At 50.7% G+C, this 26,448-nt stretch overlaps 13 protein-coding genes across 13 annotated transcripts; 5 read left to right on the top strand and 8 right to left on the bottom strand.

The window, feature by feature from the left end:
• Positions 1-1,603: 1,603 nt before the first annotated feature.
• COCVIDRAFT_20578 (hypothetical protein) lies at positions 1,604-2,379 on the bottom strand (the record flags this gene model as incomplete). The annotated part of the gene is made up of 3 exons (XM_014695601.1): positions 1,604-1,766; positions 1,889-1,990; positions 2,270-2,379. The coding sequence occupies 3 exons, from the start codon at positions 2,377-2,379 to the stop codon at positions 1,604-1,606; spliced, it is 375 nt and encodes a 124-aa protein (XP_014551087.1).
• A 351-nt stretch (positions 2,380-2,730) lies between these two features.
• Positions 2,731-2,895, top strand: COCVIDRAFT_113760 (hypothetical protein; the record flags this gene model as incomplete). The annotated part of the gene is made up of 1 exon (XM_014695604.1): positions 2,731-2,895. The coding sequence occupies one exon, from the start codon at positions 2,731-2,733 to the stop codon at positions 2,893-2,895; it is 165 nt and encodes a 54-aa protein (XP_014551090.1).
• Positions 2,896-5,496: 2,601 nt separating this feature from the next.
• Positions 5,497-7,935, top strand: COCVIDRAFT_20579 (hypothetical protein; the record flags this gene model as incomplete). The annotated part of the gene is made up of 2 exons (XM_014695602.1): positions 5,497-7,548; positions 7,600-7,935. 2 exons carry the CDS (start codon positions 5,497-5,499, stop codon positions 7,933-7,935), a joined length of 2,388 nt encoding a protein of 795 aa, XP_014551088.1.
• Positions 7,936-8,612: 677 nt separating this feature from the next.
• COCVIDRAFT_113793 (hypothetical protein) lies at positions 8,613-10,754 on the top strand (the record flags this gene model as incomplete). The annotated part of the gene is made up of 1 exon (XM_014695605.1): positions 8,613-10,754. One exon carries the CDS (start codon positions 8,613-8,615, stop codon positions 10,752-10,754), a length of 2,142 nt encoding a protein of 713 aa, XP_014551091.1.
• A 916-nt stretch (positions 10,755-11,670) lies between these two features.
• COCVIDRAFT_113791 (hypothetical protein) lies at positions 11,671-13,509 on the bottom strand (the record flags this gene model as incomplete). Its single annotated transcript, XM_014695606.1, has 1 exon — positions 11,671-13,509. The coding sequence occupies one exon, from the start codon at positions 13,507-13,509 to the stop codon at positions 11,671-11,673; it is 1,839 nt and encodes a 612-aa protein (XP_014551092.1).
• A 108-nt stretch (positions 13,510-13,617) lies between these two features.
• On the bottom strand, positions 13,618-13,773 carry COCVIDRAFT_113805 (hypothetical protein; the record flags this gene model as incomplete). The annotated part of the gene is made up of 1 exon (XM_014695607.1): positions 13,618-13,773. A coding segment is annotated over one exon (156 nt), but the record flags the coding sequence as incomplete, so codon positions are not given.
• A 611-nt stretch (positions 13,774-14,384) lies between these two features.
• On the bottom strand, positions 14,385-14,895 carry COCVIDRAFT_113800 (hypothetical protein; the record flags this gene model as incomplete). Its single annotated transcript, XM_014695608.1, has 2 exons — positions 14,385-14,563; positions 14,718-14,895. 2 exons carry the CDS (start codon positions 14,893-14,895, stop codon positions 14,385-14,387), a joined length of 357 nt encoding a protein of 118 aa, XP_014551094.1.
• A 1,209-nt stretch (positions 14,896-16,104) lies between these two features.
• Positions 16,105-18,089, top strand: COCVIDRAFT_42532 (hypothetical protein; the record flags this gene model as incomplete). Its single annotated transcript, XM_014695609.1, has 4 exons — positions 16,105-16,245; positions 16,309-16,596; positions 16,654-17,472; positions 17,598-18,089. The coding sequence occupies 4 exons, from the start codon at positions 16,105-16,107 to the stop codon at positions 18,087-18,089; spliced, it is 1,740 nt and encodes a 579-aa protein (XP_014551095.1).
• A 564-nt stretch (positions 18,090-18,653) lies between these two features.
• Positions 18,654-18,965, bottom strand: COCVIDRAFT_20584 (hypothetical protein; the record flags this gene model as incomplete). Its single annotated transcript, XM_014695603.1, has 1 exon — positions 18,654-18,965. The coding sequence occupies one exon, from the start codon at positions 18,963-18,965 to the stop codon at positions 18,654-18,656; it is 312 nt and encodes a 103-aa protein (XP_014551089.1).
• Positions 18,966-20,914: 1,949 nt separating this feature from the next.
• Positions 20,915-21,949, top strand: COCVIDRAFT_31298 (hypothetical protein; the record flags this gene model as incomplete). The annotated part of the gene is made up of 2 exons (XM_014695610.1): positions 20,915-21,807; positions 21,862-21,949. 2 exons carry the CDS (start codon positions 20,915-20,917, stop codon positions 21,947-21,949), a joined length of 981 nt encoding a protein of 326 aa, XP_014551096.1.
• A 487-nt stretch (positions 21,950-22,436) lies between these two features.
• Positions 22,437-22,991, bottom strand: COCVIDRAFT_113782 (hypothetical protein; the record flags this gene model as incomplete). Its single annotated transcript, XM_014695611.1, has 1 exon — positions 22,437-22,991. A coding segment is annotated over one exon (555 nt), but the record flags the coding sequence as incomplete, so codon positions are not given.
• Positions 22,992-23,114: 123 nt separating this feature from the next.
• COCVIDRAFT_42534 (hypothetical protein) lies at positions 23,115-24,979 on the bottom strand (the record flags this gene model as incomplete). The annotated part of the gene is made up of 3 exons (XM_014695612.1): positions 23,115-23,906; positions 23,953-24,015; positions 24,059-24,979. 3 exons carry the CDS (start codon positions 24,977-24,979, stop codon positions 23,115-23,117), a joined length of 1,776 nt encoding a protein of 591 aa, XP_014551098.1.
• Positions 24,980-25,048: 69 nt separating this feature from the next.
• On the bottom strand, positions 25,049-26,195 carry COCVIDRAFT_113765 (hypothetical protein; the record flags this gene model as incomplete). Its single annotated transcript, XM_014695613.1, has 2 exons — positions 25,049-25,917; positions 25,973-26,195. The coding sequence occupies 2 exons, from the start codon at positions 26,193-26,195 to the stop codon at positions 25,049-25,051; spliced, it is 1,092 nt and encodes a 363-aa protein (XP_014551099.1).
• Between the last annotated feature and the right edge of the window lie 253 nt (positions 26,196-26,448).

Genomic DNA, 26,448 nt, shown 5'->3' on the forward strand with positions numbered 1-26,448 from the left:
GTGGGTCCTTCCATAACGTGCCCTGTTTCCTTCACTCCAGAGGATAGGACGCAGCAGCAACGTCTCGAGGCGAGTTGGCGACAAAGTATCGAGCTGATGGATGAGGTTTTGGCCGATATTGGTGCCTATCATGGATGAAACGGTTGGGTCAATTCATAACAACTACCCCGTGTACAAGGAGCGGCTACCCCGATGTCGCGAGAACTTTCTCAATCGCTACGCGAAAACTGAAGAGAAGAGGAGGGAATGGAGTCGAGTCTAGCCGCTTGAAGGTAAACCACGTCAAACAACTTTCTTCTAGGCTTGGAATGAAAGAGAGATACTGTGGCACGATACGAGATCGAGTTCAAAAAATGAAGAGGTGGCCCACAGTCGAGCTGGTAGATACAGAGTTCAAATCTAATTTCTGTACTGTATCAAGTAGAGATGGTAGTCTCTCCACTCTAGAAAGAAATTCTAGTATATATCCGCAGTCTGACTACGTGATACTACAGCACAATACATACTGCGTCGTATCTTTGACAGTGTTCGCAGCCGCCCACCATAGTTGGAATTATCAAGGGTTCCATGCAAAGGATCTGGATGAATTCTGATCCCTCTAAAAGAAAATGAAACAGTCGTACCCCCTGATGCTAAGTCCCGGGAACAACCTGGAATGGGGCTGTTGAACACGAGACTTATCGTAGGAAGGACATCGCACGACCACGAGTGAAAGTAATTGGTTGGTGTAGCTTTCTCTGTGGAGTTATTCCACCCAATGACACTGACCAGCAGCAATCTCATGGCCGTTGCGCATGAGTAGCAGTTTTCGACAGTCAATAGATTGACACACGCAGGTTCAACGTTCTCGATAGAAGAACCACACTCACGGAATGCATACCTGTGAGCCCTTAGATATATAGTACTCTATTGAGTCACTACCTAGCTGAGCTACATGTGATACAGGTTTAGCAGTATAGTCGTGTAGTAGTAGCAACTAGAAAGGAAGAAAAAAACAGCTTGTATCAAAGTACTCAGCTAGCTACAGTGTGCTCCAGCGACTACCCGCCCAACGATTCTGAGAGATATGGATATGATGTCTCTGCTTGTTGACAATGGCTGGTGGGTGTCGCCAACGAGCGACAACTGCCGACTGCCCTTTCCACAAGATTCATGCTCAACTCATGGAGGAACCGTAACACGGTGATAGTGTAGTGGCTGATTGGGAGCTCGTAAAGCTTGGTGCAGAGGTATAAATGGTCTGTGACCTTCACTAGATGTAAGATGCCTCGTATCAGGGACAATGTCAGTTGGTTCCTTGATCTTTCGTGTGCTTCTTGAAAACCCTTCCCTCTGGCATGTGTGTTGGTGAGGCTCTGAGTTATGATAGTAATTAACTAGCTATGGGTTGCGGTTACCAAGGTATAGCGGAAGACAAAGCACAACGTACAAATAGCAACTGGATGATACCGTGCGCTACCGCAAAATGCCGGAACCAGGAAAGGATCAGGAATAGTAGTAGTATGATGATGGGTTTGTTGGAGCTGCTAAGCAGCTAGGCTAAGTACAGGATATCCGCCAAAGTGTCTTCAAATGGCTCCTCGACTTCCATGTACGTGACTAGCTAGTTCAAAGATATCGTCTTCGTCTTCGTCTCCATCTTCGTCGCCCTCGGTATGCTAGTGCTCAGATCGTAGAGCACGTCGGCGACAAGCAGATCTATATTTCCAGTGTTGACAAGGAGGGCAAGGGATAGTAGAATAAGAATACAATGTCCCCGCGAAGTACTTTGACGAGTTGCAGCAGTTGAGCACCGAGACAGATGTGATATATGATAGTGTAATCCCTGCGACGATTCTGATCAGCATAGTAAAAAAAGGTAATCGAAGAGCATCTTTGGGATACGTACAAGTCGCCAAGAGAGTATACATCCCCTCCTGGGCTCTTGGTTAGGCACAATTGCCTCGCATATCCGCCGCCGGCGAGTGATAGTGGCTGATTGCTGTAGTGACTGGAAAAATGTAGTCGTTGGAAGAATGTGGTTGTTGTGAAAGGATGGTTGTTGGAAAAAGGACATTTTGTTGCGACTGCCTTCCACACCAATCTCGTTTGGTCTTTTGTCCAGCGGTGATTGACCACAAGAAAGCGGATAACGTCAGGACTTTGCTGGAGAACCTCAGGATGGGATTCCACGTTGAAGATGCGTCAAACGGATTTCCTGTCGACTAGGAAGTCTGATAGGTAGGTATCTCTGCATTGGACAGTCAGATACAGTGTCATCATCACTCACTGTGTTCCTTGAAAATCCTTACCAAGCCCGAACCCATGATGTGTCTGCTCGCCATTCGTAAATTTATCTTCCCCTCCGTAAGATACTTGAATAGCATTTTGAATTTCCATGCATGAGCAACAATGATGGCTAGAGGTTCAGGGTACGGTGGTGGTATCGCGAGGGGGGAAGATGCGAAGGTGGGTGAACTAGTTGTTCCGTGCATGCAGCGATGGTGTGATGAGGATGAAGGTGGAGTGGCATCTGGACAGCCTGGCTCTTGTTTATATGCACTAGTCTGAGCCTGGAAGCCACTGCGGCCCAGACAGTGACTTCTGCTTATACTGACTATTGCACCTTCTACAGTAGTGTCACTTCGCGACTGTCCCGCCCAACAACACTTATTGGTGGCTACCCAATTAGTGTTACCCACGAGTGACAGCCACCGACTGGTTGATTGACTAGTATAGCCAATGTCTCTGATGCAAAAACTCCCCTATGGCATACATAATGACGAAACCAGAGATATAGGGCTAGTCTACTGCTTAGCTCCCCTCTTCACAGCATATTATAAACAGTATAATCGTATCGAAGCAGCTCCACTAATCAAGCGGCTGTTACAAATATCTGCAGGTGCATGTCTGTAAGGGGTGTCATGGGAAGTGCATAAGTGCGTAGAGTAATCACTACAAAGGAAGAGGGGACTTGCATAGCAGTGGCCGACAGGTGTCGCTGCCAAGCGGCAGTAGCTGATTGGCGTTTGCCCGCAATCCGTAGTGACTAATTACTGTAGGTGTTGCTCAATTCCAACCAGGTATTTTCGATCAGCACCATTGGATACGATTCTTACGTACATTCAATGTTACCTCTATCACTCGGCATGTCCCACTTGCTTTTACAGCTGACAGAAGGTGACTGAATATTCCTTGATGCGGTGCTGTTGCGCACAGGTAAAAGCCATTTAGGGCTTGTGAGTGTCCTCTATTTTTTTTACCAGGTTCGGGCTGTGCTAGTGAAGTCTCGAGATCCAAGATGAGACGTTGTAGTGTTGTCCTCTACGAATTGCTAGATGGACACGTCCTAGGCAGAAAGTGTGGGCGATGTACTGTAATCTATTGCACTCGATGTGACAGGCTGTCCTGTAGCTAGCATGGATATCAAATGCAAGTGATGACAATGACATTCAATCCAGGGATCGAGCGTTGAATGTTCACCGTATATCAACAGCTCTACATTGCAAGTGCAGCTACAAGTGTTGCAAGGGGGCAATGCATGCACTCGTGATCTTCAGGGTTCGTCGGATGATATCGCATGATGGGAATGACGAAGATATCAGAACTTTCTCGCCTGTATGGTAGCCCATAGATATCTCACATTCCACCGGAAGTAGTGAAATGTGTTAGTATTATCTTGAACTTATCAATCAAAATCACTCATGAGGAGTGCGAATGTAGAACTCCCATCGGAACAGAAAACCATTGTCATTGACGTGGCAATAGGTTGTTGAATCCATACAGGATGTAGTGTGGGACAAGGCTGAGAGACACGCCTTCTTACAATTGAACACCGACATCTCGAATGTGATTTCCCCTGAATAAATTGGTGTAAAAGTAAGCATACCCTCCGAGTCAACAACCCAATCTGAATTGAAACTAGGCTCAGCCTCAGCTGCTGGTCCTTGTGAAACTGGCTAGTGTGTTCGGGCCGAACCTTAATCGTAAGGGGGCCCGACCGTAAGGATGGAGGAACATTAGACATGAAAGCTGAGAATTGAAAGACACCAACTACTTTGTTGGCCATGTCATTGAGTTGTCAATTACAGAGTAACGAAGTGTATGATTAGTAGCAAAAGCTGCAGGTGTAGGCACTCGATACACGTGTTTGGTGGTTGAGAAGGGTCTGGTGTTGCAAGAGGAGTGAGGTTGTTGGCAAGGCGTGTCTGCAGCCACTAGTGCTTGTCAAGGAGGCTAAGCGACTGGGCAGCCATTCTCCAACCAGCCTGGTGGCGCTGTGCTGACTACATGTGCACCTTTGTGATTGCTAGTATCCTTGGACTCGATGTTGTTTGTTGCCCCAGAGCTACTAGGTATTTTTCTCATCAATAGCAGCAATACGACGATGTAGCCGAGCGAATGGGAGCTAGAGATGTTTATAACCAAACAGATTGCTTAGAGAACTGCATGTCGGTCCACCAGTAAGATAGGGATCGGAGAGGTCTGCATTAGGAAGAGATGGCGGAGACTGCAGACTGGGTGTGAGCATGTGGCCTGGTGTTAGGTTAAGAGCAATCGGCATCGATTGCATATGCCAGCCAATTGGCAGCTGTGATTTTGATTTCAGCCACTGTGGCGCATGTCGACCGGGTTTGAGCAAGATTCCAAGTTTTGGCCGTGATACTACTTGGAGCTAGCGGACGGGTTGTGAGTGGCAATCTGTAGGGAGAATCGACGATGGGTATGCTGGCTAAGGAGACACTAGGCGCAGGTTGTGGGGAGCGAATGGGCATGGCAAAGACAGAGGGGAGATTGGGCGTGGATGAGCTGGCGATGGGTTCCACCAGGATGGCCTGTGATTGTGACGTTGGGCCATCATGTCACTGCTATCAAGTGAGACGGACCAGGGAATAGGGCATCGTGAATGAAACCGGGCGTATGCTGCAGGTTTAGCTCTGGACTCGCGCGGCAATATGCAAATGACGCGTTGCGCATGCAATGCAGATGCAGGCGGCGGGTGGGCGGCGGAGACAATGGCATAAGGGCGGGAGTTGGTCGATGGATGAAGATGCATGCTCTCCCTCGCCCATGCTCTTCTATCCTCCGCCCGGTCCAAGCGCTGGAGATTGGACATGTCATACAACTGACTGGGCTCGCAGAAGCACAACACAACGCACTTTGTTTTGGCGCCGTCTGATAACCCTCTGGCTTGTGTCCGTCCGCTCCTTTTTGGTTTTGTCGTTTCCTTCCATCCACACATACACATTCACACACCCACTGTTCTCCTGTGCACGCTCCCCGCCAGCCACGGTCCATGAGCACATGCAGCGCGGGCATCCGGCGCATCCCAGACTAAGCTCGTCCCCATCGCCCCTTGGCTCTGTGGCGCACCAAAGAGCCAGCGCCGCGGACAGGACGACGGGGTGATTTCTGCCCTCGCAATTCATCTTGGTAAATTGCCCATCACCGCCGCGCACCACGGCCGCTGAGCGCTTCCCACGACTGCATGCTGGCCGACTCGGGCTCGTTGCCGGCATGAGCAACATCAAGACACGGCTGCAAAAGGCGCGGTCCAAGTTCTCGCGCCGCAACAGCGAGGCGTCGACGAGAGCACGCTCGATAGCATCGTCGGCGGGCAGCGACCGGCATGGCCACGCGCCGCCACCGCCGCTGAGCAGCCCGCTGCGCAAGAGCGTATCGCTGCCAAAGTTGGCGGAGCCAGCGGCCTCTAAGGCGTTGCGGTCGGGGGCGCATGTTGACGAGGACGAGGACGAGGAGACGATGGTGGTGGGCAGAGCGGCGACCGAGAGTCAGGCCGACGCAGAAGCAAGCACCGGCAGCATCAATACGTCGAGAGACGGGCGGTCGAGCTGCACCCAGGCCAGCACTGCGCCCAGCAGCTCCCACGACGCCCGCAAGCCCTCCGCCGACGTGCCCATTGTCTGTCCCCAGGTCACGCTCGAGGCTCCTACGCCCGTTCACCCCGGAGCGCCGCCTGCCGAGCTCGACCGCCCTGCCCTGCCCGACTCGCTTTCTTCAACTCCCTCGTCTGTCCCCGCAACCACCACGACGACAGCCACAACCACGGCCACAACCACCTCGCTCCCCTCATCGCCCACCCTCCAACGCCACCACTCCACCATCACCACCGCCTCTGCCGCCGATGCTCATCTAATCACCAACCTGCTCGGCCCTGACTCCTCCCAGGCCGTCACGCCCTCAGGCCCGCCTACAGCCATCAACCACGCTGGCGCGCCGCCATCTACAGCCCGCACCGCCGGCACGATGCACCGCAAGATTTGGGTCAAGCGGCCCAATGCCTCGGCCACACTCGTCCAGATCAGAGAGGACGACCTGGTCGACGACGTACGCGACATGATTCTAAAAAAGTATGCAAACTCGCTGGGCAGGAGCTTCGACGCGCCAGACGTTACTCTGCGAATTGTGCCCCGCAACAGCCAGCGCACAGGTGAACGCACTCTCGGCCCCGAGGAGGACATGTGCCGCACCATCGACACCTACTTCCCCGGCGGCCAGACGGTCCACGAGGCCCTTATCATCGACGTGCCCTCGCGACGCACCCCCAAGCCATCGCCCCGCGTGCCTCCTTACTACCACCATGAAGACGGCGTCCACCAACAGACCGAGTACTTCCCCCCCATGTCAGCCATCACCCCCTCGCCAGCCAACATGAGCGCTAGCTTGCAGCACCCTCACGACAACCGTATTCCCGTGCCCCACCTCCACTCCATATCAGTCCTAAACACCGGACAGCTACCTAACCTGCCATCTCCCGGCGGCACACGACGCGGGCCCATGCATCCACATCGTCCCAAGTACAACAGAACACACACCGCCTCTCCCACCACCCTAGGCGGTGGTATTCCCTCTTCTGCCACCTCTATCCGCCCTGCAAACCGTCCACGACATGACTCGTCAGCGTCCGAAGCGAAGAACTCGGCGGCCTCGAATAACCCAATACCCACACCCCCCGTCCCCGCCGATCCAACGCCTCACCAGCAAACGCTTCAGACATCGACTCCACCCACCCCGCGCATCTCATCACCGCAACTCAATACCAAGAAGAAGCGGAGAAAGGTCGCAGTAGAGCCGCCAGCCCTGCCTGCTGGGCTGTTGGACGGATCAGTGCCCCCTATCAACGTCTTGATTGTCGAAGACAACATCATCAACTTGCGTGTCCTGGGCGCTTTCATGCAGAGATTAAAGGTTCGTTGGCAACGCGCAATGAACGGAAAAGAGGCAGTCACCAAATGGAAAGCCGGTGGATTCCACTTGGTGCTGATGGACATCCAACTGCCCGTCATGAATGGTCTCGAAGCAACAAAAGAGATTAGGCGGCTGGAGCGTGTCAACGGCATTGGTGTCTTCAGCAGTGACAGCAGCGAAGCACCCAACACTCGGCTTGGCAACGACGGCAAAGGCCAAGACGAGCTAAGAGAGGATGACAAGCTAGGTGACAAGGGAATGTTCAAGAGCCCAGTCATTATTGTCGCACTCACGGCCAGTTCGCTGCAAAGTGACAGGCACGAGGCTTTGGCTGCTGGCTGCAATGATTTCTTGACAAAGGTATGCTGACCCACCTCTCCTAACATAGAGTCTTACTAACATCTCCTTTAGCCTGTGAACTTTGTCTGGCTTGAACGAAAAGTAAAGGAATGGGGCTGCATGCAAGCTCTAATCGACTTTGACGGTTGGCGCAAGTGGAAAGATTTTGCCGACAAATCTGAGAACAACGATACCACTTCAAAGCTTTCCGGCAGTTTTACAAGCGTTGCCCCAAACAAAAAGGCTAACGCTAGCCCAACTACGGCGACATCAGAAACCAATGGCGTCAAGAAGGACGCTGAGATGGAGAGGAAAAACAAGCGCAAGAGTTTGGGAGTAGTGCCGCAACCTGTGCTAAGAGAAGAGGCTGAACCACAGCCAGCTGAAGTCGACAGTGGAGACAACTAAGCCCTACTATCAACTCCCGTGATACTAAGCATCAAAGCCTCTACCTCGCCCTCTCTGCGACTCGACATTTCCTAACATCACAACTACAACTACCTCCAACCTACCACACACACCCTTACCAATTACCATATTCGCCTGGCTGTAAATTGTCTTGACCATTTTTCCTTGCATTGTACGAGAACGACTAGCTCTATTTCCTTGTGTCAGCATTTCCATCTCATCATACGTGCACCTGCCCGTCTGCCGGTCTTTTGGGCAAGCTTCTTCTGCACACCTATCTTCATGTAATCTGATTCTTCGGTCTAGGGAAGGGAAGACTGCTCTCTGTTGTACACGTACACGATTTGAACGCTCAATTTGCGATGAGTGTTTGTTTGCTATAGCGTTGAAAGATGCCGAGGGGTACGTGGTACCCGCTCGCTCTTAATGTTAATTTTTGGATTCCCATGCCTGACGAGTGTATTGTGTGAAGTTTTAAGAACGAAATCAGGTGTCAACCCACGTGTGGAGTGGAGACAGTGTTCTTGGGATAGGGTACGGTTGCAGTGTGACAGGGGTCCATCGTTGCCTGGCCAACTAGCTCGCTTAGACTTTCCGTTTAACAGTACCCTTGCACACGTCAAACCAGAGCCTCACCTCACCCATCACTCTCGACACCCCTTGTTCATTCGCTCAAAATGCCACCAAAAGTTGTATACGGAAAGAAAAGAAATGGCGAACGTAATGCGTTCACGAAGTTGTTGTCGCCCGAGAAGGAAGTCGCACCCAGAAAAGTGAAAAGCCAAAATGCGGACAGTAGCACAACAAGTGATTGGCGGGAGCAGTTGCTGGCAGCGGCGGAAGCAGAGGAAAGCACATTCCAGGCACCAAATGAGGCTTCGGTACTGGAGAGGGCGTTTGAGGATTTGCAGATCGACAAGAAGCAAAGTGCAAAGGAGGAGAGAACTACGACAAAGAAGAGAACGAAACCACAGAAAGAAGCCAAGGCCAGCCAAGATGTCGATGTTACCAAGGAGAACATTGCCCCGATAGAGAATGTGCTGGAACAGAGTGTGAAGACACCAGCGATCAATGCTGCGGAAGATGAGGAAAACCAGACGATGCTGCAGAAGCCCCGGAAGCCGAGAAAAGTGCTTAGCGACCGAAATATCAATGCCTCGGATCCAACAAACTGTCCGGTAGCAGCCGCACCAAGACTGAAAAAGGAGAAGAAGCGTGCTATACCAACCCCGGTCCCTCAACTGCCTACTCCAGAACCGACACCTGAACCCGACGACCTCTATTCCATTTATGCCTCCCCATTACTAGCTCTCAGCGACAGGAAGAAGATTGTCGCATTTCAGGACTGGGCAGACGAGCTGGAGCCTCACTTTGAAGTTTCCAAAATTGCAGAAGCCTCCTTCTCAGAAGTGTATCGCCTATCATCGACATCATCAGCCAATGGTGTCAAAGAAGAGTCTGTTCTGAAGGTGGTGGCGCTCAAGACACCGCCCACTGTTCCTCTCCCATGCCAACTACACGGCCGCGCTGTACGAGACCTTGAAGCGCAGATAGAAAAGGAAACAGCACAGCGAGACGAAGATGACCAGTTCAAATCCCTAGTCGACGATGTTTTGTCAGAAGTCAAGCTCCTCCAAAATCTCACTCACATTCCCGGTTTTACAGTCTTCCGCGATCTGACTGTTGTGCAAGGCCGGCCCTCGGCGTCCTTTAACGATGCGTGGAAAGAGTGGAATAAATCGCGCCCGCGGGGCAAGAAGAGCGAATTCCCGGACCCCAGTAAGAAATCCAGCTACGACGAAAACCAACTCTGGGCCGTGGTGGAAATGCAAGATGCAGGTACCGACTGCGAAAAGATGATGGAGGCAGGTCATTTAGCCTCCATCTGGGAGGTATGGGATGTTTTCTGGGGTGTAGCCATTAGCGTCGGAAAAGCAGAGGAAGCATGTCGCTTTGAGCATCGCGACCTGCATCTGGGCAACATCTGCGTGCGGTCCAGTCGGACAGGAGGCGACGTATCGCAGCCCAGCATCAAAGATCCTCTGCGTCGCAAATTGCGGTTCACAGGACTCGATACTACAGTAATTGATTACACGCTTTCGCGCGCAGACGTTGTCGCTGCACCAGCATCTCCCGCATCATCACGCAGATTATCGAGTCTATCCCACATCTCCAGCTCAACAGCCGCAAGCCACACCGACAACTCAGAATCTGAAGTCGCATACCTCGATCTCGACAAGGACCCCGCCATCTTCGACGGTGACGCAAGCGAAGAATATCAATACGAAATCTACCGCTACATGCGTGGCGCAACCGTTTTTGGAAACCCAATGGCATTCCAACCCCCCGTTCAATCCGCCGCGGACGAACTACTACACCGCGAAGAAAGCGATGGCTCTGCTCCCCGTCAAAACACACACATCCGATTCGACCAAGAAACCGAACAAGGCAAAGACGGAAACGACAAAGAAGCATCACCATGGCGTTCCTTCCACCCAAAAACAAACCTCCTCTGGCTCCACTTCCTCCTCCACAAACTCCTGAACCACCTTTCTTCTTCCTCCCCTGCACCCCACAACACCATCCCTACCAATCACTTCCTCATCAAGCTCACCAATCCTTCCCCCGATGATAACACAGACGATGTCGCGTCTAAAATTGAAAAGAAAGCAGCGAGGTTGTACAAAGTACTCAGACGTGTCAGCGAGTTACTGTGTCCTGTTGCCCTGGGCAGACAAGACAGTCTGGAGAGTGTGAAGGAATTGGTTGTCCTGGCGCTTGAGGAGAGGTGGGTTAGGGTTGGTGATGTTGCGGGGTGAAAGTGGCCGCATGGTTTTGTTTTGTGTATGTGTGTGTGTGTCCTTGGGATTTTTTTTCCTCTCCTTCTCCTCCCTCTTTTCTTTTTCTTTTTCATGGGAAAGATTGGATGGAGGGGATCACGAAGTTATGAATGCATGAATGGGGTGTTTGGGGGTTGCATATATTCTTCTTTTTTTTGTTCTTCATATCAAAATTCTACTTGCATATCGTTTTCATCACAGTTTGAGTTGTGTATATCTTTGAGTGGTGTACGTGAATGATATTCTTATTGTGATTTTTCCTTCACCACAATACATGTGTATGTACGGATAGATTCCCCATCTCTTTTTATGTGTAAACTTCGCAAGAACCAGCCAGACGAGGAAAAGACCCGTCGTGTTTCAATTGCGAGACGAAGAATGTTAAAATGGATTAGTAATGACAGAAGAAAAAAGGATGTGTGGTGAGTGTTCCGTTCCCCCTCGCCTTGCAATGCCCGCTGATCACTTGCCCCAGATCAGATTTCCGTAGTCCTGGCGCCTCAAACAACAACAAAGAAGAAATGCTAGCAACCACCGTTTAGCGCTATGCAATAAGTGTCTGACCTTCTTCTCTTCCAAACTTTGAAACCAAACAATACTTTTGATCCCCCGCATCTCCCGTTTTTTACTCTACCTTGCCCCCTTACAATCCTTACCCGTGACAAACGCCGATGCTAAAACACAAATGCTGATTAGACAAACGAAACAAAAGGGTTCAAAAACCCCATGGAACAAAATTACAGAGCAAGAAACCAAAAATAAGGTTAGACCAAAAGGTTGAGGAGAGAACAAAAAAAGACAAACAAGAAAAAAGCGCTGGTCATGACAAAATATCATCGCTCATAACTTCATCACAAGGCCACTTTTTCGCTGTTTTGAGAGAGAGGGGTCCATATTACGCCACATAAGCAGGTGGTGCCTCAATCTCATCGTCGTTCTGCCAAAAGCTTCGCCCCGCAGGGGCGGTCTTTGTGCGTGTGTGGTTCGAGGGCCGTTGCCGTGAAGACCGGTCCTTTTCTTCCTGCACTTTTCTCGCAATTTCCTGTGCCATCTTGTGCATCCAGGCTTGCTCGAGGATGCCGCCGGAGCTGCATGCCATGTTGGTATTAGGTGGAGAGAGGGCGCGAGGGGGTGAGCATAGAGCTGAGAGGGACGAGACTTTGTCGAAAGACAGGGAGCGTAGGAGTGGAGAGGTGGATTGCTGGGCCTGTCGTAACTTGTTGTGGGAAATGGGCGGGCGTCGAGATCCGCGGGATATGAATGGGTCTTCAAGATGTACAAATGGTAGCGAGTGCTGAGGTGCTACCTGCTTCGACTTTGCAGATCTAGGTGCTTTTGAGAATTCAGGTGCAGGGGCGAGAGAACCAAAAGCAGGTGGCTCTTCGAGTACCGGCTTGGACTCAGGTATACGTTTAGGGGTACCAACATCGAGGCTTCCACGCCTGCCCTCGAAGCGTACCCCTGGCTGTGTGGGACTCATTGGCGGGGTAGCCAGCTCGTCTTCTGCCTCCCTCTCTTCTGGTATAACGCTTGATGTTTCGGATGCATATGCGCTCGGCAGTGGCGTGTTTTCTCCTGTAGATACACCAGAGTCTGGGGTGTCCTTTTTCCGTAGATCGACGACGCGCTTCTTGCGTTTGCGCATGCCCCCAGCGCGCGAGCGAGCGGAGCCGAGACTGAGTCCGGCCGACGAGGAAAAGGATGAAACCATGGTCGGCCGTGAGCTCAGGGTCTCGTTGCCCGTGCTATCAGAAGCAACCGAGGATGCGCCAGACTTTAGGCTACCAAACGTTGACTGTATCCTTGACAAACTGCCTTGCGTGAGTGCAGGGGTGGCGACGCCAGACTCGGGCCGGTCGGGATGGCCCGCCCAGGCACGGAACACAGCATCACGTATGCCGGGTGTGAAGAGCGACAAGGTTCGTTGGGATTCGGAGAGTGCGGCGAGGCGGAGGATATTCTTCTGCGAAAACGAGGCATGTATCTCGCCCGAGTCTAGGGACAAGGCAGATATTTGGGCCTCGTCTAGGGGATTGCCAAAGGCATCAACGGCATCTTGAGGCGGGGATGCAAGAGGGTCGATGGCAGCGGTTGTGTCCTTGGCCCCCTCCAAGCGTTCTTCCATGTCGATTTCGCGGTACTCTGGCGAGAGCATTCGGTGGGATAACCTATGGATGATAGCCGGCAAGTCTTCCATGAACAGCACACGCAATTGGCCCTCAATCTCCTTTTGGAGGTAGTCGCGCACAAAGGGGATGGAGTCAAAGGTTGAAGAGACCTTGAGCGAATCGAGGGGGTCGTTGCGGAAGACGAGCGTCAGGCCTTTTTGCTTGGAGAAGACGAGGATGACGAAGCCAGACAGGCGGATTTCGGAGAGGGTGATTTGGAGAGGTATCGTCAGGCCCGAGGCGGCGGCCAAGGGCTGGGGCGAGGCAAAGTCTGGTTTTGTGGATAAGTACGTCTTAAGCGGGTTTGCCTGGACCTTTGTCTTGAGGGTCAGGAAGGCATCGCCGGCGTACGACATTTTGAAAATACCCCTGAACCTGTCCTCTGCTAGGTCGCCAATCTCCAGTATCTCCAGCTCGGGCGGGGTGGTGCCCAGGTTCAGCTCGGTGACGATGATGTCGTCGACGATGATGGGCGGCTTGGGCGACTTGTTCAGGGCGGTGGTGAGCATGTCGCGGGCGCGCGACGTGTCTGCGATGAGCGGGGACCAGTTGAAGTTGAAAGCCATGGCGATTGATTGGGATCGCCCGGTGCGGCGAGGGTTGAGCGTCGACTTTACCGGGCGGGAGCTAGAGATTGGCAGGTGATGGTGCGGTCGCGTGCATTTGCCATGCGATCACACGAGACACTGACGGGGGAGACGGAGCGGGAGGCGTGGGACGGAGAGGGTGTGTTGACGGAGAGTATGTAGAGGATGGTATGGGGGCGGGAGGGCGCAGTGGGAGGGCGGGTGCAGATATGGCTGGAGGTGGTGGGTGGAGTGATGGGAGTGTGCGAGGCGCGAGGATATTTGCGGGAGTCGAGGGGATTTTCCGGGATTGAGGTACCGACGTCAAGGATGATGCTGCTCGGCACCCGCCAACTTTTTTCCACCTCCCCTCGGCCGTGCGTCTCCCCAGGGCCTGGCCTATCACTGCCACCATCCTTCACAGCCTACGCTGCGCTACTGTGCTTCCACGTCGACTGGCGGTGAAGATTCTGGAGCACCACCATGCGGGGTTGTCTTTTGCGATGGAGCCATAGGCCGCAGCCTCGACCGACCGTTTCACCAGCCCTGGCCCCCAGTCGCTTGCCAGCACAGCTACACACACTCTCAGGCTATGAATATCCATTTACACATGCAAGGTAATCTGCGACAGGACGGCCGTCCTACTCTCTCCACGTAATGCTAGCCGATCCCAGCCATGTCATCCTACCCCAGCATCCGCCTACTGGCCCACGACACCAAACAGCCAATGGCGCAAAAAGGAGTCTTGTTTCACCCACACCCTGTGGCTTGGGCAACCACATGTGCCGTCTGCGTGTTCACGCCGGACTGGCAACGTCAAATTCCTTCTTCATGCATCCCATCCGCCGCCCTGACAAGTCATCCTCGACCACGCGTCACGCGCCCTCATCCTCCTTCAAGAGCTGCTCGACGGCCGCAACCTTGTCCTTGAACCCTTGCTTCTTGTCCGTCCTGCTCCCCACCCTGATGTCGCTCTGAATCCTCACAATTCCATTCTGGTGGAGCATGGCGTGGCACTGCCCTATAACCCGCATCACATCGTCCCATGAGCCCTCTGTAAGGAGAAAAAATTAGCATGCGCTCCAAGCCTCGCCTCTTATTACCCCTCCATCCCATGCCATGATACCCCGCAGATAATACCACATGGACACACACACGCACACTGCTTCCCGGCCGAGAAGGATGTGTGATGCGTCGAAAAATCTTACCAAGAGTTGTGCCAGCAGAGTGCATTGAGTATTCCAGTCCGCTCTTCTTCAGGAGTCGTTGCACTTCTGCCACTTCCTTGGACACCGACGCCGTGGGGGTGCCAAGCGGGATGAGACAAAAGTCTGCCGTGCACATGGGCGGTGTCGCGAGCTTGCTCAGGTCGTCCGAAGATGCCATTGCTGCTTTGATTCGGCCGAAAAAAGGAGATGAAGTTCTAAGAGTCAGCCCAAGTGTTTGGTGTTTTTGGTGTTGCACATGTTTCAATGTTGCGCGTCATGGGGCCGCGGTACCTGGCCTGGCCCGGCCCCGAAGTTGCGGCGATAAGGGAGATACTCGAGTAGGATTAGTGTGGTAGATCGCTGCCTATCACGCCGTCGTTTCGTGATTGCAGTCGACTTCCCATACAGGTACACTACGGACGTACGTACTACACTACATATATCCAACTATGCGCTCTATTTTGACAATTCACATATGTATCCTTCCATCACAAACTCTGTGAAAACTACACACTAGCACTTCATCACCCTTGCAAGTCGGTCCAGTATCACACCCACACCCAACGGCAAGGGATACACACCTACTTGGAAAGGAGTTGAGCAAGCAACAAACCATGCGCATATGAATGGCTCCTATACACCTGCACATATACATAGTTTGCTCTCTTGTTGGCTGTCGCCTTTGTACTCATTTACACTTTACATACAACGTCCCTCGTAAAGTGGTGACGCAGTGACATACTTACTCCTCACACGCACAGACATGCGGAAGTCAGCCCGAAGCAAGGGCGACGTAACACCATGTACACACACACACACACACAGTTCGGTTGTAAACATGCGACGCGACCCTATCTTTGTCTAGATATAGCACGCTAAACTTTAATACGAAACTTCTCTATATAGTTATTCTAACTACTTTTCTAATAGTTTTTGAGTATGTTATAAGTGTGCATTATGTTAGTAGCTTATTAACAAGTGTTTCTCTTACGTTAACTAATAATAGTTTAAGTTTTATTCTATAGAAAGGGATATGTTCACGAAATAGAAAAGACTTTGTAGAAAAAAATACCAAGAAGAGAGATAGAATTGATTCAAGATTAGCTCACGATGCTATTATTCACTGGGCTTCAGCGCCTACTAGTGCCTCTTGGCAGGGCATGTTTGGGTACAGCACAAGTCAGAGTCCGGGTGGTCTGCTTTCTGACAGTCCGGATCCGAATCTTCCGGCAGGGGCATCTTGAGCGTCATCATCAACAGCACGCCGCCCACAAGAGCCCTTGGATTTGACTACAATCTTATTATCCAATTTTCCAGACAATCAGTGGTCATTGGAACATTGTTCAAAAGGCCTGAGCTGATCAAAGCTACCATCTTTTTAAAAACCATGCTGCTTACTATCATCGTCGGATTGATAGGCGTAGTGCTGCTGTACTTGGGCCCCAAGCTAAGAAGATTTAGTAACAACTACCAAGTAGCCCGTGCTACCGGGTTGCCCGTGATTCTATGCCCTTACAATCCAGATAGTGTAAGTCGCCTAACCTTCTCAATCCGTACAAGAACAAAAACACTGGGCTAATCATACCTGCAGGCAATATGGGCCTTTCTCTGTGTCCCCCTCCGCCCTGTGCTTCTTCGCATCCTCCCCGCTGCTCTATTCGCCACTGTCGAACTGAGTATCTGGTGTTGGGAATTTCGTGACAAGTATGCTATTCACGAAAGGCTTGGGCCTGTCTTTATCTATGTCACCATGGGAAACAACCGTCTCATCTGTGCCGACCCGACAATGGCTACCGACATCTTGTCTAATAGGCGAGACTTTACTCACCCGGACATTACCGTAACATCCATGGGTGTTCTGGGAGCCAACATCATGACGGCAAGCCACAAGTCTGCATACTATTCTCTGTTTGCTGGCTAACCAGTTGAAAAACAGGCAAAAGGTGACTCGTGGTCGCGCCACCGTCGTATTGTCGCTCCTGCTCTCAATGAACGCATCAGCCCACACGTATGGACAGAGGCCGCAGAACAAGCATCATCCCTTTCCGACGTTTTGTTATTATCAAACTCGACTCCTACTACCCAAGAATCCGCCAACACGCTTCACAGCCTTCACAAAGTCGCTTTGAACGTCTTGGTCCGGATTGCCTATGGTCGCAGGCAGCCTTTTTCTCTGTCTCCGCCGCCATCTAGTACTGAATCATCTGCGCAAACCAGATATATTGACGCAATTGTAACCGTCGTTGAACTTCTTGCTGCAGCTGCATTCATTCCGCGCACCTGGCTAACGCTACCTTTCATGCCACAGGCACTGAAACGACTAGGTACCGCAATGAACGAGATGCCAGATCTAGTGAAGAGTGTGCTTGATCGAGAACGTCAAGAACATCTTCTTGCACATTCGAATGTCACAGAAGCGACAGAAAATTCAAAAAAGAGTTCAACTACCATCATGACCACGCTTGTTCGCATATCGGATCAGGAGAAGGAGCAAAACAAAACTTTAGCTTCATCCAAAACTATTACCACATATCTCACAGAGGAGGAAATCGCTGGAAATCTTTTCGTCTTCACTGCCGCTGGTTATGAAACGACTGCAAACACAATGGGCTACGCCGCTACTCTTCTCGCCGTTTATCCAGAATGGCAGGCATGGATACAGGCCGAGATCGATGCTGTTTTCGAAACACAAAGCCCATCACAGACAGACTATTCGACGGTTTATCCTAAGCTAGTGCGGTGTTTAGCCGTCATGGTAAGTAACTCATAATCCCCATCATCTATCCAAACCCCATCTTTGCTGTCTACCCCACACAAAGCCAGCTGGCATGATCTCTTTCCGTAGCGAGATGGCTTTGAGCTAACGATTCAACCTCACAGTTTGAAGCGGCGCGCCTCTTCCCACCTGTAACACTCATGTTGCGGGACGCGATAACAAGCCAGACGCTAAAACTTGGCGACCGCACCTTCTCACTTGCAGGCCCATTCGGCGCATACATCAACACAATGGCCTTACACACTCTACCTTCTACATGGGGACCCGACTCCCTCGAATTCAAGCCTAGTCGCTGGCTGGACCCCAATTCGCCAGAGCCCGCCCTGATCACACCACCACACGGCACATATATGCCGTGGTCTGTTGGTCCCCGCTCATGCCCTGGAATGAAGATGTCCCAGGTGGAGTTTGTATCTGTCATGGCGACACTGTTTCGCAGATGCAACGCTCGACCTGCACGCAAAGAAGGCGAGAGTGAAGAGCAGGCGAAACAACGGTTGCGGGATCTAATGGAGGATAGCCAGAATGTGTTGACGCTGAGGATGACGAGACAAGATGAGGTGGGAATTGAGTGGGTTGAACGAAAGACTGGTTAGTAGTGGGTGGTGGAAACTGGGGTTTCAGTCTTTTCTTGTAAAGTAGATCAGCATGGGAGATGGAATACGACCGATGTTTACTCAGACACATTTTTCATCTTTACCAACCATGTTTTGCTGCTCTAATAAAAGTGTAATCTGCTGCACCGAAGTTTTCTATCAGTACATTATTATATTCAGGGCTGGCAAATGCGTATACATAGGTGAGGGCCCTACATAAGCCCACCTCAGACACTACTTCCTCCCACAGGTAGTGTGCTCCTAGTACTAGCATATATCAATCACGAAAAAAATCTATATACTTTAAGAAAATGTATAGTTATATATAGTTTTAGCGAGGTTTTTAGTATGAGAATACATGCTCAACTCTTAGTGACAGTAAGGGTTTTAGTAAGTAAGGCGAAGCTAATTTGTGCAGTCACTGTGAAAAAAACCAATAAAACAAGACCCATGTGCAATTCTGTTCGGTTCGCCTTGGATTGCCATTCGACTCAGTGTAGCCTACCCTTTGTTAGGAACCTGACTTGATAAATGTAATTTTCCATAACATAATGCACATACCTGCTAGTAGACCTTATAACTCTTAATGATCCTCGGCGGGACAATCTGATAATCGCCCCCGTTCTCCCTATAGCTAACCCTGCCTCCACACTTCTCCTTCTCATACAATTCGAAAGTATCTGCAAAGGTACTCTCCTTGAATTTAGCCCGCTTGACGGGTGAGTTCATGTCAAAATCGTATGTCACGCATCCCGAGTTGCGGGTGCCGTGAGCAGTGACGTGCTTGCCATTGTTAAGCCAGACGGTAAGCTCCCAGGCGTTTGTGGCCGTGGTAAGAAAGAGTGGGAGAAGAATGGCTGAGGTTGGAATCTTCATTTTGAAGTGTGAGGGGGAAATAAAGGCAGGAGTAGCTAGCAGCTTGAGCGGGATGTTGGATATGAGAGAATCGAGTTGAGGCGACTTGGTGGGAAGATGCAATTGAGAATTGTCTGGATGGTATTTATCTTTGAACAGAGACTCTCAATGTTGGAACGAGGACATGTCATGTGACAGTTGTGAGAAGAAAAACTACGAGTCATGGGAGCATTCGATATGTGTTAAGTTTATTGACAGCCTAATATGATCCATGGTACTTCTCCCAACTAGCTCATGTGTATAAAAAATTCTCAAGTAGATGGGACGAGATTAGAAACCCGAGAAGCCGAAGATACTTTAGAAGGTTTCTGTAGACCAAGATTGAAGCTGTACATAAGTTTACATTGAATATTGCATGTCTATACTAGACTAAGTTAGTCCTAAAACTTGTCGAAATTGAGAATTAGTAGGCTGACCACATGCCCCGCATGTAGTCAGCCTACAGTGATTAATGATTTGGGCTTCACCTGCAGCCAGCGTTCTAAAAATCCGATCATCATAAGATCGAGGACTGGTCAATCACTTCGATTGCTCTATAGCTGACGTTGTTTGAAACCGCTGCGCAGCTACGTGTAAGGGCGAAGCCATAATCGCTCATGACTGTAGCATTTCTCGATTGATCTCTTAACCGTAGTAACACTTGTACTGCGTCATGCCTTTTAATGAATCGAGATCGAGCCTGTTGATACGTACATGGAAGAGACGTCTGGAAAGCTGGGACCTAAAAAATCAGGAGACATGGCGATCATCTCTACAACTATGCAGAGCTGAAATACCCTGTACACACTAGTTATGTTTAGAAACTGCGAAGGTATACACGAAAAGACTCTCATTGACAGCTGACTAAGTATGAGTTGTAGCGGTCAGCAAAGGTAGTACCATATACTTATGATATTTCCCGAATGCGACGTACAAAACGAAGCACTTGTACTACCTTGACCATGATATATGCACTAGTAGTGTATGGAGACCTGGTAGGACATATGTTTGGACATCGGCTAGGAAGCTAAGTCTCAATTAGGCTAAGCCTCCAAGTCCTGCACGTCAGCCAACATAGCCCTTTCAACGTCTTTAAAATCAGCCACCGCGAATGCGGCACGTGAAGTTGCACAATCAATCCGAGAATACGACATTGGCGTATACACCAAGGGCAGCTTAGGTCCCAATTTTGAGCGTCGCGAGCACTTCACGAACCACTAAAGGGATTTCAAAGGTTCTCAAAATCAATACCTACACATCAACTGTAGTAGCGAAAAGGTTTGGAGGAAGCTGATATAAGAAAGCTTAAACACGCAGGATCAGCGTTCGTTGCGACGACTACAGACAATGGAAGACCAGATCGAAACGACCGGGAAAACGGCAGCACCAGACTTTGCAACCGAAGCCGCTACGCAACCGACGTGATTTGCCCCCTGCACGCGTCAAACACCTTTCCCCTCCAAGGCAGGTCTCGCACAGCGCCACCGCAAATGGACGATACAGCGGGACCCATGCGCCCGGGATATATCCAACCCGCGGCCTAAACACAAGTCGTTGACGCCAACGCCTTGGCCATGACATATCGGCCTAACGGTGCAAGCGCAGCCAATAGCGTACAGAGCAGTATGGCAGAGGTGGTTCGCTTAGAGCTTCGCGAAGTCTCGCTCATGGGAACACGGCGTATACGGTTGGTGGGTATCACCCTTCGACTAGTAACACACAGAGGATAATTATGGAAGAGGGCTAGGCGTCCCCTTCGAAGCGACCATGCGCCGCGGAAGAGTTAGTCGACTACCCACACCCGCATGGCTTAGACACCACACCAATCTGCTGCCTGGTGTCGCTTTTGTCGTTTCGCGCCCTACTTCTTCTTCTGCTGCTCTTCTTTCTCTTCTGTTTCTGTAAATACCATTTTGTCCATTTCGCCCAAGATGCGTTCCTACGCGCAAAAAGGTCTCATTGCTGCCCTTGTCCTCGCCACCCAGGTCGTTATCGTTTCTGCCGCCGAAGATAGGCCCAAGGGAAATTTCCGCCAATGTCTCGAAGTATCGCCTGAATGCCCTGTTTTCGCTACGCTCTACGGATACAGGCCGAATCTCGGTGCCAACGCTTTCCTTTGCGCTCTCTTCGCTCTTTGCTGCCTTGCTAGCATCGTCATCGGCGTCCTGAGCAAAACATGGACGTACACTCTTGCCCTGGGCATCGGAACTTTTCTCGAAGCCGCTGGATATGCCGGTCGCATCATCATGAACGGCAACCCATGGAGCGAGTCTGGTTTCAAACTCCAAATCTGCTGCCTCGTCCTCGGTCCTAGTTTCGTTGCTGCCGCCATCTACCTTACGCTCAAGCACTTCGTTCTGTACTGCGGGCCCCAATATTCACTCATCAAGCCTCGTCTTTACCCATGGATCTTTGTCGGCTGCGATTTCGGCTCCATTGTGCTTCAAGCTGTCGGTGGAGGTATGGCAGCTGCAGGTGGCACTACCAACAAGAAACTCATTGATGGTGGCAACAAGCTCATCGTGGCTGGTATTGCATTCCAGGTTGTCACCATGGTCGTGTGCGGTGTGCTCATTCTGATCTACATCTTCCGATACCGCAAGGCTCGTCAGAACCGCGGTGCACTGAACGAGAAGAGCAGCTATGAGATGGACAAGGAAGCTGGTAGTGTTTCTCTTGGAAAGGTCAAGCTTTTTGGAGGTGTCATTGTGTTGGCATACCTTACTGTGCTCATTCGCTGCATATACCGTTTGCCAGAGATGGCTGGTGGCTGGGGTAACGCGCTGATGCGCAATGAGCGCGAGTTCCTCCTACTTGATGGAATGTAAGTCACAATACTCTTACTGCAAGTTCGGAACATCTAGCTTACAATGATTAGGATGCTTGGTATCGCATGCACGGTACTCACTGCCTTCCACCCCGCATACTTCTTCCCTCCTTTCGCTGCTTTCCGCCGTAGCAAGTAATCCCCTCACTTTCGCTTCGAATCTTTAGAATTATAGAATACGATCTTTTTTAAAGATATAGCCGGATTTGCATCTTTGTGGACTCGAATAGGTCCGTCCATTCGTAATGTAGCATAGCGATAGTGGATAAGGAACAGTATTTTACCTACATGCATTCTTTCTCTTTTGATCCCTGTATTCCCACTAACACATAACTCCATCACCACTTTTCGAATTCGAAACTTACAACTCCACGTCCCAATTCAACAGAATAAACCACTGTGAACGATTTCCAGTCTGAAATACGAAGCGATACCAATGTTCGCAATCAGCAAACAGACAACCACATCATTCTACCCAACGCCATACGACAACTTGCGTGCCAACACAACGAAACCCGTATGTGAAGCAAACAGGCAACAAACGAACCCCCTCTCCCCACACCACCTCTCCAGCCCACAAATCAAAGAAAGAAAGAAAAAGAAACCTACCCACTCCCGTCTTTTCTTCATACGCAACCCATTCCACCACAATACGCACAACCATACATCCACACAGCAACCATGACATCCCCATCCACAAAAACCGGGGGCATCACTCCCATCGTAATCTCCATGGCACCAGCACCATCACCGCTCGCATCCAGCACTTCTCCCCCTCTCTCCTCCTCAGACACTATTTCCGCGACCCCAACAACGACGAATGCACCTCTCTCTTCAGCCCCGGAAACATCTTCATCATCAGTGGTACACCAGAGTAAAAGTAATACTGATGACGGGGGAGATACGGTGACTATATCTCCTCCAACTAGCATTACATCCAACTCCCCTACGTTTGAGAGTACGGTTGCATTTCCGGGACTAGATGCAACGAGTACCACCTCTGCCTCTCTCGTCTCAGTGAAGCCGTCGAAGTCGTCGGCAGGATTTAGTGGAGCGGCGGCAGCAGGGCTAGGCGTGACAATGGGGATTTTGGCGTTTTTGGTGACGGCGGGGGTGTTGTATGCTGTGTTTGGGCGAAATGTGAGGGGGTTGAGGAGGGAGGGGGTGAGGGGATAGTTTCTGCGATCACTGTTGGAAAAGGAGAGAAAATCGTTGGGTACGATGCGTGCTTTGAGAGAAAATGGGAGAGCGTAGGTTGTAGTAATACTTTTTAATGATACTAAATGAAAACGTAGCTACAAAGTCTAGGCACTCGTAGCAGTCATACCAGGCCGCGGGACATGCGTTCTCGCCCCCGCAATCTTATCGTCCAAATCAGGCAGCGAGAATCTCGGCCTACGGTATGTATACCCTACGAAAGCACCCCTCTTCCTGATCTCCAGTACCGCGCGACCAACCTCTGGATCACGAAGGAGTTTATCTCGAGGTCTCTTTTTCTCCCTTTTCCGCCTTGGTATCTTCTTGAATGAAGTACACAGCCTATCCCATGCGATTTGTTCAAAGATTCCAGGGATGAGGACCTGGGGATCGATTGTGATAGTGGGAGGATCAACGTTAGCTTTGGGTACTGCTGCAGCAAAAGGCGGTGCTGGCTCTTCAGCTACTTCCAAAAATTCGTAGCTGGAAGAGTCGAGATGATCGGATGCGCTTAGAATATCGGCCTCGTCGTCAAAGTACTTGGTGATGGGCTGTCCGCCATGAACACGAGGAACAAAAGGTGGGCGGGTCATGTGCAGCAAGGACCACTGGATGTTGCGGAAGAATGGATGCGATTTGATGTCTTCGGCATCATGGGGGAAGACGATGTGACCAGTGTTGTTGTGAATGTGTCGGTTGCTACGCATACTGAGAGACTTATCGCGGAGCACCCAGTCATTCTCACGGTATCGTCTGGCGGAAAGCCGATCCTGTCTCTCTTCGAGTAGTCTCGTTATTAGGTCGATGGCATTGCGTGAGACTGGCATAAGGGGTACGCGATCAATGTTCGGACGAGCGTAACGCTGATCGGATGGGAATCGCAGCCATCGTCTGTGATCCTACTCCGGTTAATCTTAATCCAGGACCCCATGTGATCCTACGTACAATTATTCGCGCCTTTGTAGCCTGTCTGTTTTCGCAGAAAAACGGTGTACATCCATAGAGACACTGAGCATGTTAGAGAGACGTGATGTTTTCTGAAGCAACATACCTCGTATAGTATTACGCCAATGCTCCACCAATCGCAACGCCCATCATAGTTTTCACCCCTGATGACCTCTGGAGCCATATACTGACTGGTTCCTACAACGCTCTTGGCGAACTGACGTCTTTGCTCACGGTTCAACCAATCAATAATGGGCCCATTGGCAGTCTCCTGTCGAGTTTGATAGCGGCTGCGCTTTGATCCATTGCCGTAAATATAGTCCATGTTTTTACGGGCATCTTTTCGGGTTCTCTCCTCTTCCACATCTTGTGCATCGCCCTGGACATGCATGCCCAAGTCACGTAGCAGGCTATATCGTTGTTCATTATAGTATGTCTGATTATGAGCCCAGTGGCCATCAAAGGCGAGACCGAAATCGGAAATTCTAAGATGTCCAGATGAGGTGATTAGGAAATTGTCAGGTTTGACATCGCGATGGATCCAATTCATCTTGTGTGCCTCTTCAATGCAAAGTATCATTTCCGCCAGATACCACTTGGCCACGTTCTCGTCGAGAATATCCTCGCGAAGGAGCAGTCCGAGAAAATCTCCACCCATCATATACTCCATCACAAGGTATAAGTTGTTGTTGTCTTGGAAGGCGGCAATTAGAGGCACTACCCAACGGGAGTTTTCTGAAGCAACTAAGAAATCCCTTTCTGCACGCAAATGACCTTCCTGGCTATTGCGGAGCATGTCGGATTTCCTGATAACTTTCATGGCGAACACCCGTTTTGGTCTGCGACAAGGACTAAAAGGACTTTCTTCTTTTGGTGTCAAAGATCCATCAAGATATTTCGTGCTGGAGCTGCTTCCATGGAGACTCTCGCAGTGTTCGCTCTTCTCACGAACAAGTCTGACGACTCCAAAGCTACCTTTACCTAACACCCGGATAATATCGTAGTTCGAGACGTGTACACCCTTCATGGTCTGTCGAGCTACGGTGTTCGATTTCATCACTCGTACTTGGCGCAAGTGATAGGTTTCGGAGAGATACTATTCTCGTCTATTGCATTGACGCTGCTCCTCAGAGACAGTCATGACGAGAAGTTTACGCTCCATCTGGCGACGACGCATCGACCTTGGTGTAACTTTGATAGTAAGAAGCTCATTGAAATGTGACTCGAAGAAGATCTTCGCTGCTGCCGCTTTTTCAATAGTCGCAATGGAAGGCTCACATAATCGTGGTGCGTCTTGGCGAGGGAACACCAAAAACCGAGAAGGCGAATGCTCTGCGATCGCTTCATAGGAAAGGGGAGGTGAGCTGTCGGTTACAAAGCGGCCATTATGTGTGCGAAGCGTTGTCTCAGCTGATCGTGGGCCGCCTGAAGAAACCAGAGAAGTGGGAGCAGTTGACTGTGGAGCCCCACTGCTTCCTGGACTGAAGCCACTTGATGGCAGAGAAGATATCTCGGACATGGGAGTCTTAGGTGAGATGGTAGTATGTTTGTCGCTACTGTGTCGGTTGAAGTAACTGCGTTCAACAGTAGGACGAGAACTCAATTTTGCGCGATGTACTACGGTTTCATTGTTCAGTAGGGCATTCGAAAGCTTTGTAGTCAGCTGCCTAGACAAACTTGAAGTCGATCTGCTTGTGGCTACAGGCGTAGGAGGAGGTGTGCGAGTCGGGAACACTGGTTCGGACTCGCCATCGAACGTGGCAGCATTGGCAAGTTGTAGGAGGGATGAATTTTCAGGGCCCAGGCTGAGGGGCGGGAGACTGATAGGTAGGTCGGAAATAAGAGGAATTCGCGAAGAGGATCGGGAGAAGCGTTTTCCGACTCTCGGGTGAGCCGGACTACAGGATTTGTTTGCTGTTGAGCCGTTGCTCTCCACCGTAGCCTCTGCTGAGCTCGGAGTAGAGCCTGATGGTAGAGTCAGATTTGATAACTACGAGGACACGGTATCCAAGACACTTACTCTTGCCATTACGGAAGACGGAAAAGATTCTCATGCTCCCACGCCGTAGTGTGGTGAATGTACGGCCAGCAGGAGTAGTGTTGCGCGCATGCGGACGCTTTGCAGTAGCAACAGGATGTGCTTCTACTGATCGTTCGACAACACGAACTTTCCCCTTGTCTTGCGCTTCTTTTCCAGGGTTATGGACATCTTTTCTTTTCCGCGTTGGGACAAGAGACATCATCCCGACAGTTCTGATGTCTCAATATTACCGAATGTTAGTATTGGGATGGAGTAATAATGCTGGATAAACGCTAGGGATTTCAACCAACGCCTAGTCAGGGGAGCAAGTGAAGCAACGGGAGTGGAAAGAAACGCTAGTCTGGTCTTTTGTGCCATAGAGAGAAGGCGTTGTTGACGCTGGAAACGGAAAGCGCAGTAGTGAATATGGGAAGCAGCATCAGCCCGCACATGATGGTTTGAAGCTGGGAAAGGTG

This window comes from Bipolaris victoriae (genome assembly GCF_000527765.1).
Source record: "Bipolaris victoriae FI3 unplaced genomic scaffold scaffold_153, whole genome shotgun sequence".
Classification (NCBI taxonomy): domain Eukaryota; kingdom Fungi; phylum Ascomycota; class Dothideomycetes; order Pleosporales; family Pleosporaceae; genus Bipolaris; species Bipolaris victoriae.